The sequence below is a fragment of the Rosa chinensis genome, chromosome 5 (assembly GCF_002994745.2).
Source record: "Rosa chinensis cultivar Old Blush chromosome 5, RchiOBHm-V2, whole genome shotgun sequence".
Taxonomy (NCBI): Eukaryota; Viridiplantae; Streptophyta; class Magnoliopsida; order Rosales; family Rosaceae; genus Rosa; species Rosa chinensis.
In genome coordinates, this window is record NC_037092.1 from 29,060,021 (window position 1) to 29,074,212 (window position 14,192).

At 36.9% G+C, this 14,192-nt stretch overlaps 2 protein-coding genes across 3 annotated transcripts; both read left to right on the top strand.

Annotated features, from left to right (window-relative positions):
- Positions 1-415: 415 nt before the first annotated feature.
- On the top strand, positions 416-3,321 carry LOC112164509. Of its 2 annotated transcripts, none has more exons than XM_040519773.1 (6): positions 416-939; positions 1,037-1,114; positions 1,741-1,775; positions 1,906-1,961; positions 2,452-2,565; positions 2,886-3,321. In XM_040519773.1, exons 1-6 carry the CDS (start codon positions 544-546, stop codon positions 2,945-2,947), a joined length of 741 nt encoding a protein of 246 aa, XP_040375707.1. In that variant the 5' UTR covers positions 416-543; the 3' UTR covers positions 2,948-3,321. The 2 variants fall into 2 exon arrangements, with proteins under 2 accessions (XP_040375707.1, XP_024156488.1); XM_024300720.2 differs by having other exon boundaries at positions 420-939; positions 2,470-2,565.
- A 6,069-nt stretch (positions 3,322-9,390) lies between these two features.
- On the top strand, positions 9,391-10,122 carry LOC112203582. Its single transcript, XM_024344526.1, has one exon. The coding sequence runs from the start codon at positions 9,391-9,393 to the stop codon at positions 10,120-10,122; it is 732 nt and encodes a 243-aa protein (XP_024200294.1).
- The last annotated feature ends 4,070 nt before the right edge of the window (positions 10,123-14,192 follow it).

Here is a 14,192-nt window from a genome sequence, read left to right on the forward strand (position 1 = left end):
AGTTTGGTATGTACAGTTAACACTACAAAGTCCATGATTTTCTAATTCCATAAGTATGAATGATATTTTGAATACCTCTGTACTTTTATTCATTTTTAAAAGTCCTAATTGAATACCCCTAGATATTGGTGGAATTCATGAAGTCTTTAAAAATCCTAATTGAATACCTTAAGACTTTCATGGACTGTTAAAAGTCTATATTGAATACACCAAGACTTAAATTCCCTAGATTTCTTTAAAAGTTCCACTAATTCCATATACAATACACCCCCCTTAATTTCTGCATGTTAAATTATGAAGTGCAATAGTGTTAGCCACACATGGTAGATGTAGCACTGATAACGATTGTTAAGCCACTAATCTTGGTGACAAATAGTGAATAGTGAAATCTTGGACCCCAGAAAGTAGAAAAGCTAAAATTATCTTTTTAGTTTTTAATCCAGGGCCAGGCCATCATGACTATCATGAAATCCTCTATCAACATCTCAAAACCAGTGTTTTAGATATTGGGGTCTCCTCTGTTCTTCAACTTCCACCGTTTCCATGACAGCCATTGTTCAAATCTCCATCAATTCCTTAGCTTTCAGGTTGAGCAGTTTGCAAAATGACACATACAACAAACCCATCAAGTATTGCTCTCTACCCAGAACAAAGATTGCTTCTTTGAAGCTCAACAGGTTCAAGTTGAGGGCTTTTTGGGAGGGAGGGTCTATCAGTGGAGATGGAATTTTGGTGAAAGATGAGGGGTGGAATAGGCAGAAGAAAAGAGAGGTTGTGGTGAGGTTTAATCAGGGGTTTGGGTTTAATGGTGGAGGTGGTGGGAAAGATGATGGAACTACTGCTAGGGTGTTGGGTAATATAGCTGTGGCTATTGGGTTGACTTATCTTTCATTTACTGGGCAGCTTGGTTGGCTTTTGGATGCTATTGTTTCCATTTGGGTACTCTCTTTCTTTCCATTTGGGTATTCTATCTGTGTTGAATATACTCATTGTGCTATTGTCACAGTAATGAAATTGATGCTTTTTCAACATGCAGCTCATAGCATTTCTTGTGCCAATTGTTGGTTTGGGTGCTTTTCTGTGGTGGGCAGGACGGGATATGGTTCAAGACAGTGTAAGAATACCTCAAATTTTTTTTTGGCTTTTGTTCACTTTTTAAAGCTCATTATAGTTTCTGCAACTGGTATTTGCTCTTGCTTTGACAACTGAATATTGTTGCTCCAGTGCTTTAATTTCCATGTTGATCACTACAATATTGATACCTACCTTTTTTTTTTTGAGCAAATAGGTATTTGAAAGCCTCCTTTAGTAAAACAAATATTTTAGATTTGTTCTGTAAGCTTCAAATATTATCACAGATAATTTCATAATGCTTTTGCAAGCATCTGGAGTTAGTTTATCCATATACAAATCTTATAATATAGGTAATTGTAACTGAATAACTGTATCACAGAGGTGCTTTTTACGTAGACAATGAAGATAGGTGATAAAAATCTAGTGTATCATGATCAGTTCATTCTTTCTCATGTCAGAAATATAGGGGAAATGCATGTTATAGGATATTAGAATGAGTTGGTGTACGAGATGGATTACTCATTAATGTAAAAAAATCGTTGAATTCTTCATCCAAAAATTGTTGTATAGCATCCTGATGGTGATTTTCAGATCTAAAGGATTATTTTCGTAGTCCCGGTGTCTTTCTGCCTTTGATGATTGATTTTATGTGTGATGTACTTGCAGTGCCCAAACTGCGGAAATGATTTTCAGATTTTCAAGTAAGACCTGTTGGAATCTGTTATGATGTCAAACTAACTTATGGACGCCTATAATTGTCTATCTTTACGTTATACAACATTCTTATGTATAATAATTCACCTAACTTGGAATGTTGTAATGTTTATGCAGATCTACTTTAAATGATGGTATGCAGCAGTGCCCCTACTGTAGTCAGCCATTCTCTGGTACATTCTATGTCTTTGGGTTTCTTGCGCTTGTGTTATGAATTCTGGTTTTGGTGTTTTTAATCGTCTCAGACTGTAGACATTTTACTGGGATTGCCACTAGGAATTATAGTACAGGACTTTTTTGAACTTTGGTGAACCAATTTGTTTTTTGTTTATTTGAGTTTAAAAAACCTTTCATGGATCTTTCTCCTATTGGTAGAATGAAGAAGTTTTTGCAACCGGTGCAACTAGCGACACATATCTTTTTACTTTGTACAAACTCATACTTTTATGTTGCTAAATCTCAGGTCTAAACTCAGTAACTAGTGGTTATGCTTTCATTGATTTTTTTTTTTTTTTTTACCTCCGTTCTGTATGTCCACGTACTATCAGTAGGAGCTGCTCTTGCTTTCTTGGCATGCTTTTAAGGATTAATCTTCTGAACTATGAATAAGTTTGCTATAGTATCTGATGTGATAGTACTGTTGGCATTGCCTCATGTGTTAAGACATTGTTTTAATTTCAGTGGTGGACAACAAGTTTGTAATGGACCCAGTGAATTTCTCTAATCGATCTACAACATTTGGCCAGGCATTTAATGACTACACACGTTCAAAAACAGGTTTCTATTTTTTTCTTGATTATCATTCATCTATTGCGTTGTAGCATTACCAGCCTGCATTTGAATCTGATGATATTAACATCTGCATCATTCCTATTTCTTGTTGATTTCCATACTTTCTTCCTGCAATTCTTATAATGTTTTGTCACCATTCACCATTCTCTTTGAAAATATGTCATATAAACATTGTGCGCCTTCACTTTTATCTAATACAGGACAGATTTAGACCTGTAATGATAGATGAAATTAAAATTGTACTTGTTCTGTATAGTTATAAATGCTGAATCATTACACGTTCTGAGCTTGACACTGGGTTACAGGGAAGAAGGATTCTTCTACGGCAGTTGTTGATGTTGAAGCAGAAGTAACGGATGTTGACTGAGATTGCTTGAAATAAGAACTGTTGATGTTGACAACTAGTGATGCTTAAAAGATAATCTATTATTACTCATAGATAATGAAAACAATGATATAAAATAGAATGAGAAATATTTCCTAGAAAATTTGGAAATAGGGTTGTAATCACCTACCTGTCTACAATGGTATGTGATGTTAAATTGGGGATATAGTCAAAGAAGAATACCAATCCTGCAGAACCTTTTGGTAGTGAACCGGCTCCTGTATTAGAACAGACCAAATTAGCATCACAAGTGTACATCATGTTTTGGATTTTGCGTCATGCCTTGTATATTATTTTTTGATGCAAGTTATCTTCTGTTTATATACGCTTTATAATCATATCAGTTTTGAGAGGAAGCACAGGAATTTAGTTGCTTTTAGGGTTTTTCTTGTTACATGAATGAACTTGCGTGCCAAATAAGGCTGTGAATTTTGAGTAATTTTTGTATGAGACTGGATTACTACAAGTCACCGAAGGTGATGTTGTGTTTAAAGGGACAACTTGCTGGACATGGTAGTGAGAATCGATCCCTCACTGGACTTTTTATGAGTTTTCGGTTCTCGGTTGAAATCCCCGGTTTTAGTAATTTTAATTAGTAGTGTGTGTTGGGATCAGGAGTCCTAACAGTGTGCAAGGCAGAAGCAGGATAATTGGATATGGAGTTCTGGTTTTGTGTTTTTTTTTTTTCCTTTTTCCTTTTTTCTTTTCTTTTCAGGAAGTTGGTAAAAGCAGTTGGCTGAATCTCTACAATCTCATCATCTGCCAGCTTCTTCTTTATTAACCAATTTAAGTAAGCAAAATGTAGTATGTATGTATGTATGTATATAGGAATTTTCTCAGGCGCGGACGTCTGTACCGAATTTTCGATACGGATTTCCTGTTTTCGACTACTTTCCGGCCACATTTTACATCTTAACTGTTCAGTTTTTAAGTCCTAGTGTATAGATCATCTCTACAAAATTTCAGCCAATTTGGTGATCGTTAAGGCATCCAAAACTGCATTTTACACGAACAGACCGAATCTGTCGAACCGGAACCGTTCGTATTTATAATGGTAAATTGCAGTTTTGGATGCCTTAACGATCACCAAATTGGCTGAAATTTTGCAGAGGTGATCTATACACTAGGACCTAAAAACTGAACGGTTAAGACGTAAAAATGTGGCCGGAAAGTGGTCGAAAACAGAAAATCCGTATCGTTCGCTCGATACGGACGTCCGCACCTGAGACGGACTGTGTGTGTGTGTGTGTGTGTGTGTCAAATCCTAATCCGGATATAAATAATCATCTTCCCTTATTAGGTTTGGTCATGATCGTGGGAGTGCTTTATGTTATAGGGTTTAAAGCTGGGAATATATACTATAAAGGTATAAAAAGTGCGGATCAATTTTGGAGTGATCGCAAGTTCGTAACAAGAAATTTAATACTAGCATTATGGTAGGGATAAAGACCAAAAAGCAAATACGAGCACTCGGGTGAGGTCAGGTTCAGTTTGGGAATCGCTTCAAAGGGACCTTCGGATTTGATACTAGACAAGTTGATAAAAATCGACTACATTCGGTTTGGAGTAGTTTGCCAGCATTGGCAATTAGTTGCTTTAAATCAGCGGCAGCAACGCTTCGGATCATGTCACAAACAGCCTCCTCAATGATGCTTACAGAACAACAACAGAGCGGCGAAAGAATCATGACCTTGCGTAGTGCTACACAAGATAAGACTTGCAGGTTTCAGCTGAAACTGAATAACGTACGTGATTACGATAACAATAAGTATTGTGTATCTTCCCATGGGTGGTTGGCTTCTGCACAAGGCAATTTGGTAGCAATAAACCTCTTAAACCCTTTCACCGGACGAACCATTACCCTTCCACCGGTACCAGCAACGGTTCTACCAGTACGAGCAACAGGTTCCTACTACATTAAGAAAGTTGTACTGGCTGCTGACCCTTCTTCATTCCCTGATGATTATCAAGTTTTAGTAATTTATAACCACGATGTTTATAATGCTGACACCAGGTTAACCCATTTTAAGTCGGGGGAACATGATTGCTCTCGTAGACAGTGGGACGACTCAAGGATTGAAATATCGGTATTCATATCTATCGGTATTTTGAAAAAAGGAGATATCGGATATATCGGGGATATATCGAGGATACAATGTACGAAAATATCGTTTTTGAAAAAAGTCATTTTATTAGAAATTTAGAACTACATATAAATACATATGAATGTAAACTTCATCTACATCCAAAAAGAGACTCTAGGCGGTTGAAAAGCCACTCGCTGGTCTACGAAAATGCAATAATCAGACCAAGACATATGACCCATATAGTGCGAATTGTAGTGATGAACATGATAGTTATAGATCTCTTTAGAGCTGCCGACTGTTTTCCCTATAAGGGGATAATAAGGATGAACCCAACTAGATGATTGATCATATACTTCTCCATATTGATTATATCCATAAGCATCATAACCAAATTGATTGTTGCTTTCATGAGATTCATTTGAGATCCCACTGCGCTCTGTGCCTAAACTGATAAAGTCAAAACTTAAGGCAATTGAAGAAACATCATATGGGGTACTTTGATCATCAGTTGCACCCCTAGTCCTCCTCCCATATCGGGTCTTCTCTTGAGCACCATGACCAGCTGTTCTCACTCCGTGGTCTTCATCTTGGGTGGCATGATCAAAATTATCTTCACAGGTAAATTGGAATCCTCCATCCACAGAAGATTGTCCATATTCATATCTTTCACCTCCACCACCTGTTCCGCTTCCACCCTCTCCACCATCATCAGAACTATCTGGAGTTGCTGTACCACCCCACGCATCATCACTATCTGAATTATCTTCTGGGTTTTTAACAACTTCTTCAGATAAGACTCTCTACGTTGATTCCAGCATTAGTTGCAATTTCTATAACTTATGGAAGAGGTCTTCCAGCTTCATCATCGAGGTGTGCAGGCATAATCCAATCATGAAGTTGATCAATGCCATTATCAAGCGGCTCGCTTGCAACATGAAGTAGATCTATATAGTTGTTTTCATTTACCACATTATTCTTTGCCTGTTTATCTCGCAGCTGCAGCTTCATGTTGTAGTAGCAGTATACAAGCTTTTCCAACTTCTGATATGCCAAACGGTTCCTTTGCTTGGTATGAATAACGGTTCCTTTGCTTGGTATGAATAATAGCAAATGTACTCCAATTTCTCTCACACGCAGAAGAAGAAGCCGTTTGTGCCAAAACACGCATTGCAATTTTCTGCATGTTTGGTGCAGAATACCCACATTATGTCCACCAATCAGCTGTAAAGCTACTACAATGAGTTACTGCTATAATAGATCAACATTTTCTATTAAAGAAATTATATGTGTGTGTATGTGTGTGTTTTAATGTATACATATACAGATATACCACAAACCTGTATTTCTGGTTTCTCTTGTTTTTCTTGCTATGGTTGACCCAAATGATTCCTTTGCATCTCTAAAGCATACAATCTGCAATTTGGGGCCCTTTGTATAGTTTTATAAACATTGCACTTAATAAAATAAAATCAATAAAAAAAAAAGATGAATTACATTTAACTATTTAACAGTCTGTAGTTTGCTTCATATCATATATCACTTTCTATTTTTAATTATGTTGATCCACTAAAACAAGAGACAACTTCCAAAAAAAAATTTCAGGTTTAAGACACAGACTACACAGTAGCTTCGTTATTCCTCACTTTTTCAAGATGCATAGCCTAAATTTAATACTCCGTACTCTGCACTCTCTTCTCATCATGTCATCCATATATGGTTCCTTGACTTCCTTCTGCAATGTCATTTGGCCTCATTTGAATAATTGAACCTTTATGGCTTTATCTTCTTTCTATTATTCAACTACAGAGTTACAAACTACATACAAAGTTACAAAAATAGTCACAGACTACACAGTACCTTCTACGAAAAGTTTTCAAACAAAATGCCTAGCGGTTCTCTAGAATGTAAATCGAGCGTTCGGTTTATGTTTTAGAGACTCGCGGCACTGTGACGTGCTTAAGCTGGTGAGGTGCAGCTTGGGGCATTACAGTACCAAATCTTTCCTCACACAGATTTGCATTTAGACTTTTAGAGAATTACTTCTCACCCAAAATCGCCTTGAGGGTATTTATCCAATTCTCCTCACCTAGATTCGCTTTGAGGGGATTTTTTTCCTCACCTAGATTCGCCTTGAGGAGATTTTCTACTCACTTAGATTCACCTTGAGGGGATTTCTCCTCACTCAAATTTGCCTTTAGGAAATCTCTCTTCACACAGATTTTTATTTAAAGAATTACTGAGTTTTTTTTATTTATTTTTACCTCAAATTTTACAGATATTTCTTCACTTTATCGGGATATATCGCAAATATCTAATATATCGGGGATATTTGACTATGTCGGAGAAATTTCGCAGAAACGGTGACAGATAAGATATTTACCCCCTAGATATATTGGTCCGTCAAAAAAAGGAGATATCGGGGGATATATCGGAAATATCGCAGAGATTTAGAACCTTGGGACGACTATCAGATTCACCCATGCAGTTTGCTACAAACGTCAGTTTCCACTTTGTGGTGGCACAAATGTTGATTTTTCGGTTTTTTCGGTTGATGTCAGCAGAAAAAGAATTATTCATGTATGGTGAACACTTTGTCCGCCAACATGAGGTTATGATACATACCTAGTGTAATCGTCCAAGGGAGATCGTCACGGTTTCACTTGCATGATATTGATCATAGTTTGCTACAAAGGTCAGTTTCTAGTTTGTGGTGGCACAAATGTTGATTTTGCGGTAGATGTCAGCAGAAAAAGAACTACTCTACTCATGTATGGTGAACAATTTGTACGCTAACATGAGGTTATGAATACATACCTTGTGGGATCGTCAAAGGGAGATCTATTGATGGTTAGGAGGTTTCATTTGCTTGATATTGATCGTTTTCTGATCGTCACAGTTGACAAATTGATATATGATTTTGGTGATGAACTCACATCCATACCCATTGAGAGTATTGGAAGTGATGCTTTGTTTTTGGATCGAAATCAACATATTTGTGTGTCTGCCTTAGACTTTCCAGATGTCATCCAAATTCTATATACATCACCGATGATATTTTCAGCTTGGAAAGCAGACAAATGCATTGGTTTGCCTCCTTAATGCCAACAATGCCAACAGTATGGTTTTCGCCAACGTCATGTGTTGAAACCAACCCCGGCCTACCAACAACTAATGGTGCCAGAAACGCGACCTAAAAAATCTGCAGAATGGGACGACATAGAAGTAAATAGAATGATCCTAGCTCGATCTGGAGGTTGACTTGTAATCTTCCATGGCAAGTTTTTGATCTAAAATCATGTTAAAAAGTCCTGTACGGAATTAAGCAAACCAGACAGGAGATAAGAGCACCTCATATTCATTCCAATAATCCAATTATTGATAGACATATATCACCTTTTTATTTCAGAATTTTTTTTCTTTTAAGGGATTTCAAAAAATTATTTGTGAGTACCATATAGTTAATCAGCATACATTTTTCTTGTGCGAATCTATATTTGTCTTGTGCTAATCTATTATCATAGTAATATTCGAGATGAGAATTAAACGTTAAAAATATGTACTTCAATAATTCAGTAATTTTTAGTGAAAATATTATGAAAAATTTAGCAATAAAGTAAGGAAACGGCAAATTATAAATTTCGATATATATATATATATATATATATGTGTGTGTGTGTGTGTGTGTGTGTGTGTGTGTTTAAAATGAAATGTAATGAAAAATACATTCGTAAAAATACAGACTTATATTTGTCATTTCTAGTACTTATATGTACTTAATATGTTGGACATTACTGTAGTAAATTCTTCTTCCTCAACACGTCCGGCTTCTTCATACCAACTTGAAGTGTTTAGTTGACAGGGTTATTCCCTCCATGGTTACTACTGAAGAAAATGATGCTCTTACACTTATTCCAACGCCGGAAGAAATTTTGGCAGCGGTGAAATCTATGGATGCTGATAGCGCTTCGGGTCCTAATGGTTTCACTAGACATTTTTTTGTCTCTTGTTGGGAAATAGTTGGGGATGATGTTGCCAGTGTTGTGCGATATTTTTTTACCTATGGAATTATGCAAATGCGGAACCAGGATTTGAAACTTGGGGGGGTCGAGACTTAAATATAAGTTTTTTTGACATGATAATTTTAACTTTTTATTTTTGGTAGATAGTATTATTATTTAGAAAATAGAGAAAATATGTATCAAAAACAATAAACAAAAGGGACAAAAGTCAATTTGTTTGTATCTGACCTAGCCGTCTAATAGGGTTTCTCAGTGTTCTTTACATCGACAAAAATACCAAAACTTCATGTTGCAGATCTATTCTACACCTCACTCCAAAATGACAGAAGCGATTGATCATCTTGCTGCTGTACTGACACCATCTGATTCGACGGTAGTCTCGTTGGGGGCTGCGGGGGCAGCGGCTTTTCAAGAAGGTTATTTTCTACTTGGCCGGTTGTTGGCGCCGAAGGCAAAGCTACCAGGTTTTAAAGGCACTATCCCTACCATCTGGCACATTCGATCCGGCCTCACTATCCAAGACACAGGTGAGCTCTTCGTGTTCCAGTTTGAGAGCGCTTCTATGCGTACCAGGATTATGCATGGGGGGCCATGGTTTTACCGTAATACAATGCTTGTGGTGGGCGAGTATGATGGCCTGGGTCCTGTGGAATCAGTACCGCTGAATCTAATGGAAGCCTGGGTGTTTGTGAAAGGATTGCCTATTGCGCTGAGGAATAAAGTGGCTTTATCCATGGTGGGCTCTTCTATAGGGCATGTCGTGCGGTTTGATCTGAATGCGCTGAAGAGTAAGGAAGAGGAGCAGCGCATCAAGATTGTTTTTTATGTCCGTCGTCGAATTCGCACCTGGATGATTTTTGAATTCTCATCTGTTGTGAAACTGGAGTTGGTGCTTATCTATGAAAAGGTGAAGGGTTTCTGTCCTGAGTGCGGTTTGTTCCTTCACGACGCTCTAGGGTGTGACAAAACATTGGTCAAGGAGAAGGAGGCGATCAAAGCTAAACCTCTGGCAGCCGCCATGGCTGGTCTGTCTCTTAGTTCGGAGGCATAGGCTAGTTCTTATCCTTCCGATGATCCTGTTAGGGAGGTGGGGATAGGCAGGGTAACAGAAAATGGAGGCATGGAGGTGGTCATGATTGGGCAGGAGTCGGTTTCTTCGAGTGTTGGTGGTACTCTTGCAATGCAGGGTAGCCAAGCGGTGGATGCAACTCTTGGAATATCAGGGGCCAAGAATAGGGAAAGCCCCATAATCATGCAACGTGTACTAGTTGATTTTAAGCAGGCAGGAAGTATGTTCCCTTGTGGACCTGGTCCATCTATCCCTGACAAGGTTTGCCCAGAATAACTAGCTAAGTTCACGGATTTGGTAGGGACTGGGAGATTAAATCCTAGGGTGGAGTTTTCTTCTCTTCAATTAGCTCCAGCTGGAAAAAAAAATGAAAAGATGTGCAGCTTTGGAAAGGTTTGGGAAAAAGTATTTAGCCTTTCCTGACTCGAGGCTTCAGGTGGAGGAGAATGTCTCTTTGGTGCTGCAGCATAAGAATGGTAAACTGATGGTGTCGCCAAGAAAGAAGAGGATTGGGAGACCTAAAGGAAGTAAGAACAAGACGAAAGATGCAATTGAGCAGGAAGGGAAGAAGCTTAGAAAGTATAAGCGAAGGGAAAAGTTGAACTTTGAATCAGAGGAGTCTAAAATTGCTGGTAAGGGCTTGTCTGTGCCATCGGTGGAGGGTGAGGCCGTGCAGATGGTGGTCTCTACTATTGCAGAGGGTGCAGTGGAGGGTACTGTGGAAGGCGATGTGTCGCCTTCTCTTGATAGTTTAATTTAGTTTTTGTTTGGGTCGCAAAAGTCAGAGCCTTAGTTGTTTCCCTTTTTTGTCTGCTTCAAGGTTATCTTGGCTTTTGTTAGAATAATGGCACGTGGATTTTCTAAAAGGTGAGTGTACTCAGGATTTGTTGGGTTCATATTCTTCTAGAATAGGGATTTCAGGGGTCCTAAGGAACGATTGCTTTTTGTCGACCCCATAGGGGTGTTTCGTTCTTGTACTGCTTGTTGAACTTAATGAAGTGGCTGACCTATTTCCATTATAAAAAAAGTATCAAAAACAATATCTCCATGAACAAATCATTAATATTTTTTATTAATCTAGCTTACAAAATGAAAGAGATCAAATATATGTAACGTAATGAAAGGAAAAAAATCAATATATATCAATCACAAGATAATGAAGAAAGGAAAAAATCAATATATATCAATCACAAGATAATGAAGAAAGTAATTAATTCCTTGACTTCATTACAAAGAAAAAAAAAATTTGATGTTCTATTATGTTATTTGTTTACTATATCTCATGTGGGCCAAGTTAAAATTGTTTAATATAATGAGAATTTGGGGGCGGGGGGGGGGAGGGAATTAAACACTCCATAATTTAATTACACTCTTTAGGTGCAAAACGCTGTTGATGCCATAATCAAGGGGGACCTTCAAACCGTAACACCCGTCCACCCCTGGAATTATGCCATCTACCTTTAATTCTGGGTTGATTATTTTAATTCCTAAAGTTGACCATGCAAGCTCCATAACACAGTATTTTTTTTTTTTTTTTTATAAGAAAAAAAAATAATTTAAAGAAGGAAGCCTCTTGAGCAACCAAAGTTTACAAAGTCAAAAATTAAGGTGGCATTCGGTAATGTTTTCAAGTCATCTTTTTTATTTTATAAAATGAAAATGGCTTGAAAATGAGTGCGTTGGTCTGTTTTTAAAAATGCAGAAAATAAAAATTAAAAATAATTTTTTATTTTACTCGTAAAACAGGAAAACGACAAATAGACATTTTCACCTTTTCATTCTCATATTTTAGAAAATACGGAGATATATTTTCCAAAACAAAGAAAAAAAAGAACGTGCTCTCTTCTTCCATATTCTCACGTCGCTCTCTTGTTCTCAGGTCTCTCTCTCATCTCTAGTCACCATCTTCTCTCATTGCTCTCTTCTTCCATCACCAATAGTCTTCATCAAAAATCCTTTTATATTAATTACTTGTGATTTTATATATATATATATATATATATATATATATATATATATAGATCCTATCCAGAGCGGAGCTCCGCTTTGAAATTAACGTGTGAAGTTCGAGTTTTGGGTCACTTTTCGGTCGCATATCCACATCTCGACCGTTCAGTTTTTAGGTACTAGTGTATAGATCGTCTCTGCAAATTTTCAGCCAAAATGATGATCGTTAAGGCATTGATATCTGCCTTAAAGTAGTACGGTTCAGGTTGACAGATTCAGTCTGTCCATTGGTTTAAGTGAGTTAGATACCTTAACGATCATCAATTTGGTTGAAAATTTGCAGAGATGATCTATACACTAGTACCTAAAAACTGAACGGTCGAGATGTGGATATGCGACCGAAAAGTGACCCAAAACTCGAACTTCACACGTTAATTTCAAAGCGGAGCTTCGCTCTGGATCGGATCTGTATATATATATATATATATATATATATATATATATATATATATATATATATATGCAGAGAACGATTTGAACTAGAGGAGCTAACGTTATCGTTGTCTTGCTACGGTATGTATTTCTTAAGTAAACAATCGAAACTCTTATAAGAATCTCTATGAGTTTTGTATTCAAATCTGTTTGCTTTCTAGAAAAAACATATTTGAGTTTTATGTATTAGGGTTTACGTTTTAGGGTTTAATAATGTTTTAGGATTTATGTCTTGCTTTCTAGGGTTTATGTTTTAGGGTTTAATTGTGTTTTAGGATTTATGTTTTAAGGTTTATGTTTTAGGGTTTATGTCTTGCTTTCTAGGGTTTATGTTTTTGGGTTTAAGTTTTGGAATACCTACATATGTTTTAGGGTTTAAGGTTTATCGATTGACAGTGTTGATCTCCATTCAATTTGGTTATGCTTTGTTCTTATAATTTGACTTGTGTTGTACAGATTTTTTTTCCCCCGCCGTTTGGTTTTCTTTGCATTTGTTTGGTCTATTATATGAAGGTCTTTAAATTGCATGTGAAGCTGGGTTATACTGATGCTTAGCTTAGCCATAATTTGCAATCATGAATCCCATAGGTTTTACGTGTATTTGTTTGGTCTATTATGAAGTAGGGTTATGTTGATGTCAAGCTTGATCATAATCTGCAATCATGAATCTATATAATAATCTACAATCATGAATCTATATATATTATGTTATTGACTGAACTGATGTTTGCGTATATAAGTGGTAATATTTGCCACTCTCTAACTTATACCACAAAAGCTTTTCTAATTTTTTTTTTTTATAGCTTATAGCTTAATAAACTTAGTGTAGAATCTAGATGTATAGTTACACAAAACGAACGAATACTTGTAATACCTTTAAGATATTATTTTCCTCTCTTTCTTTCTAGTAGATGGCCCCTAAAAAAAAAAGGAGATAGCCACTGCCAAGAATAAGAATGTTGATGATGATAATGAAAAGGAAACAGCTAACTGGTCCAACAAAAGGGAAGAAATATTTATAGACATATTGTACGAACATGTGAAGAAAGGGGAATTGCAGGCATCTACTTTCAAAGCAAAAACTTGGGCAGGGATAGGTGACGAATTATTTGCACAAGTAGGCCAAAGATTTGCTCTTGACCAGCTCACTGGTAAATTTAATAGGCTACGCATTTTATATCGTGAATTCTCAGATTTACTAGAGCATACAGGATTTGGGTGGGATCCTGTATCCAACATAGTAACTGCATCTCCAGATGTTTGGGATAATTATCTTCAGGTATTGTTATATGTCAAGCCATAGATTTCCGCAGTTCCTTTCATTAATTGACTTCAGCATAGTTTGGTATCTAATTTTGGTGATTTCTATGATTTGTAGAAAAAGCCAAAGATGAAGAAATTTCGGCTTAAAGGCTTGGCCCACTATGAAACTCTAGGTGAAATATTCAACACCACTACTGCAACAGGTCAAATTATGCATCTGGCCAAGTTCCGCAAAACTCTGATGAGGAGCGTCGATTAGAGCGTAGATTTCTAAACATTGGTGTTCACGTAAAGATTCATGATAAAGTTGATGATGTAGATGTCATTAATATTGATGGAGAATGTGATGG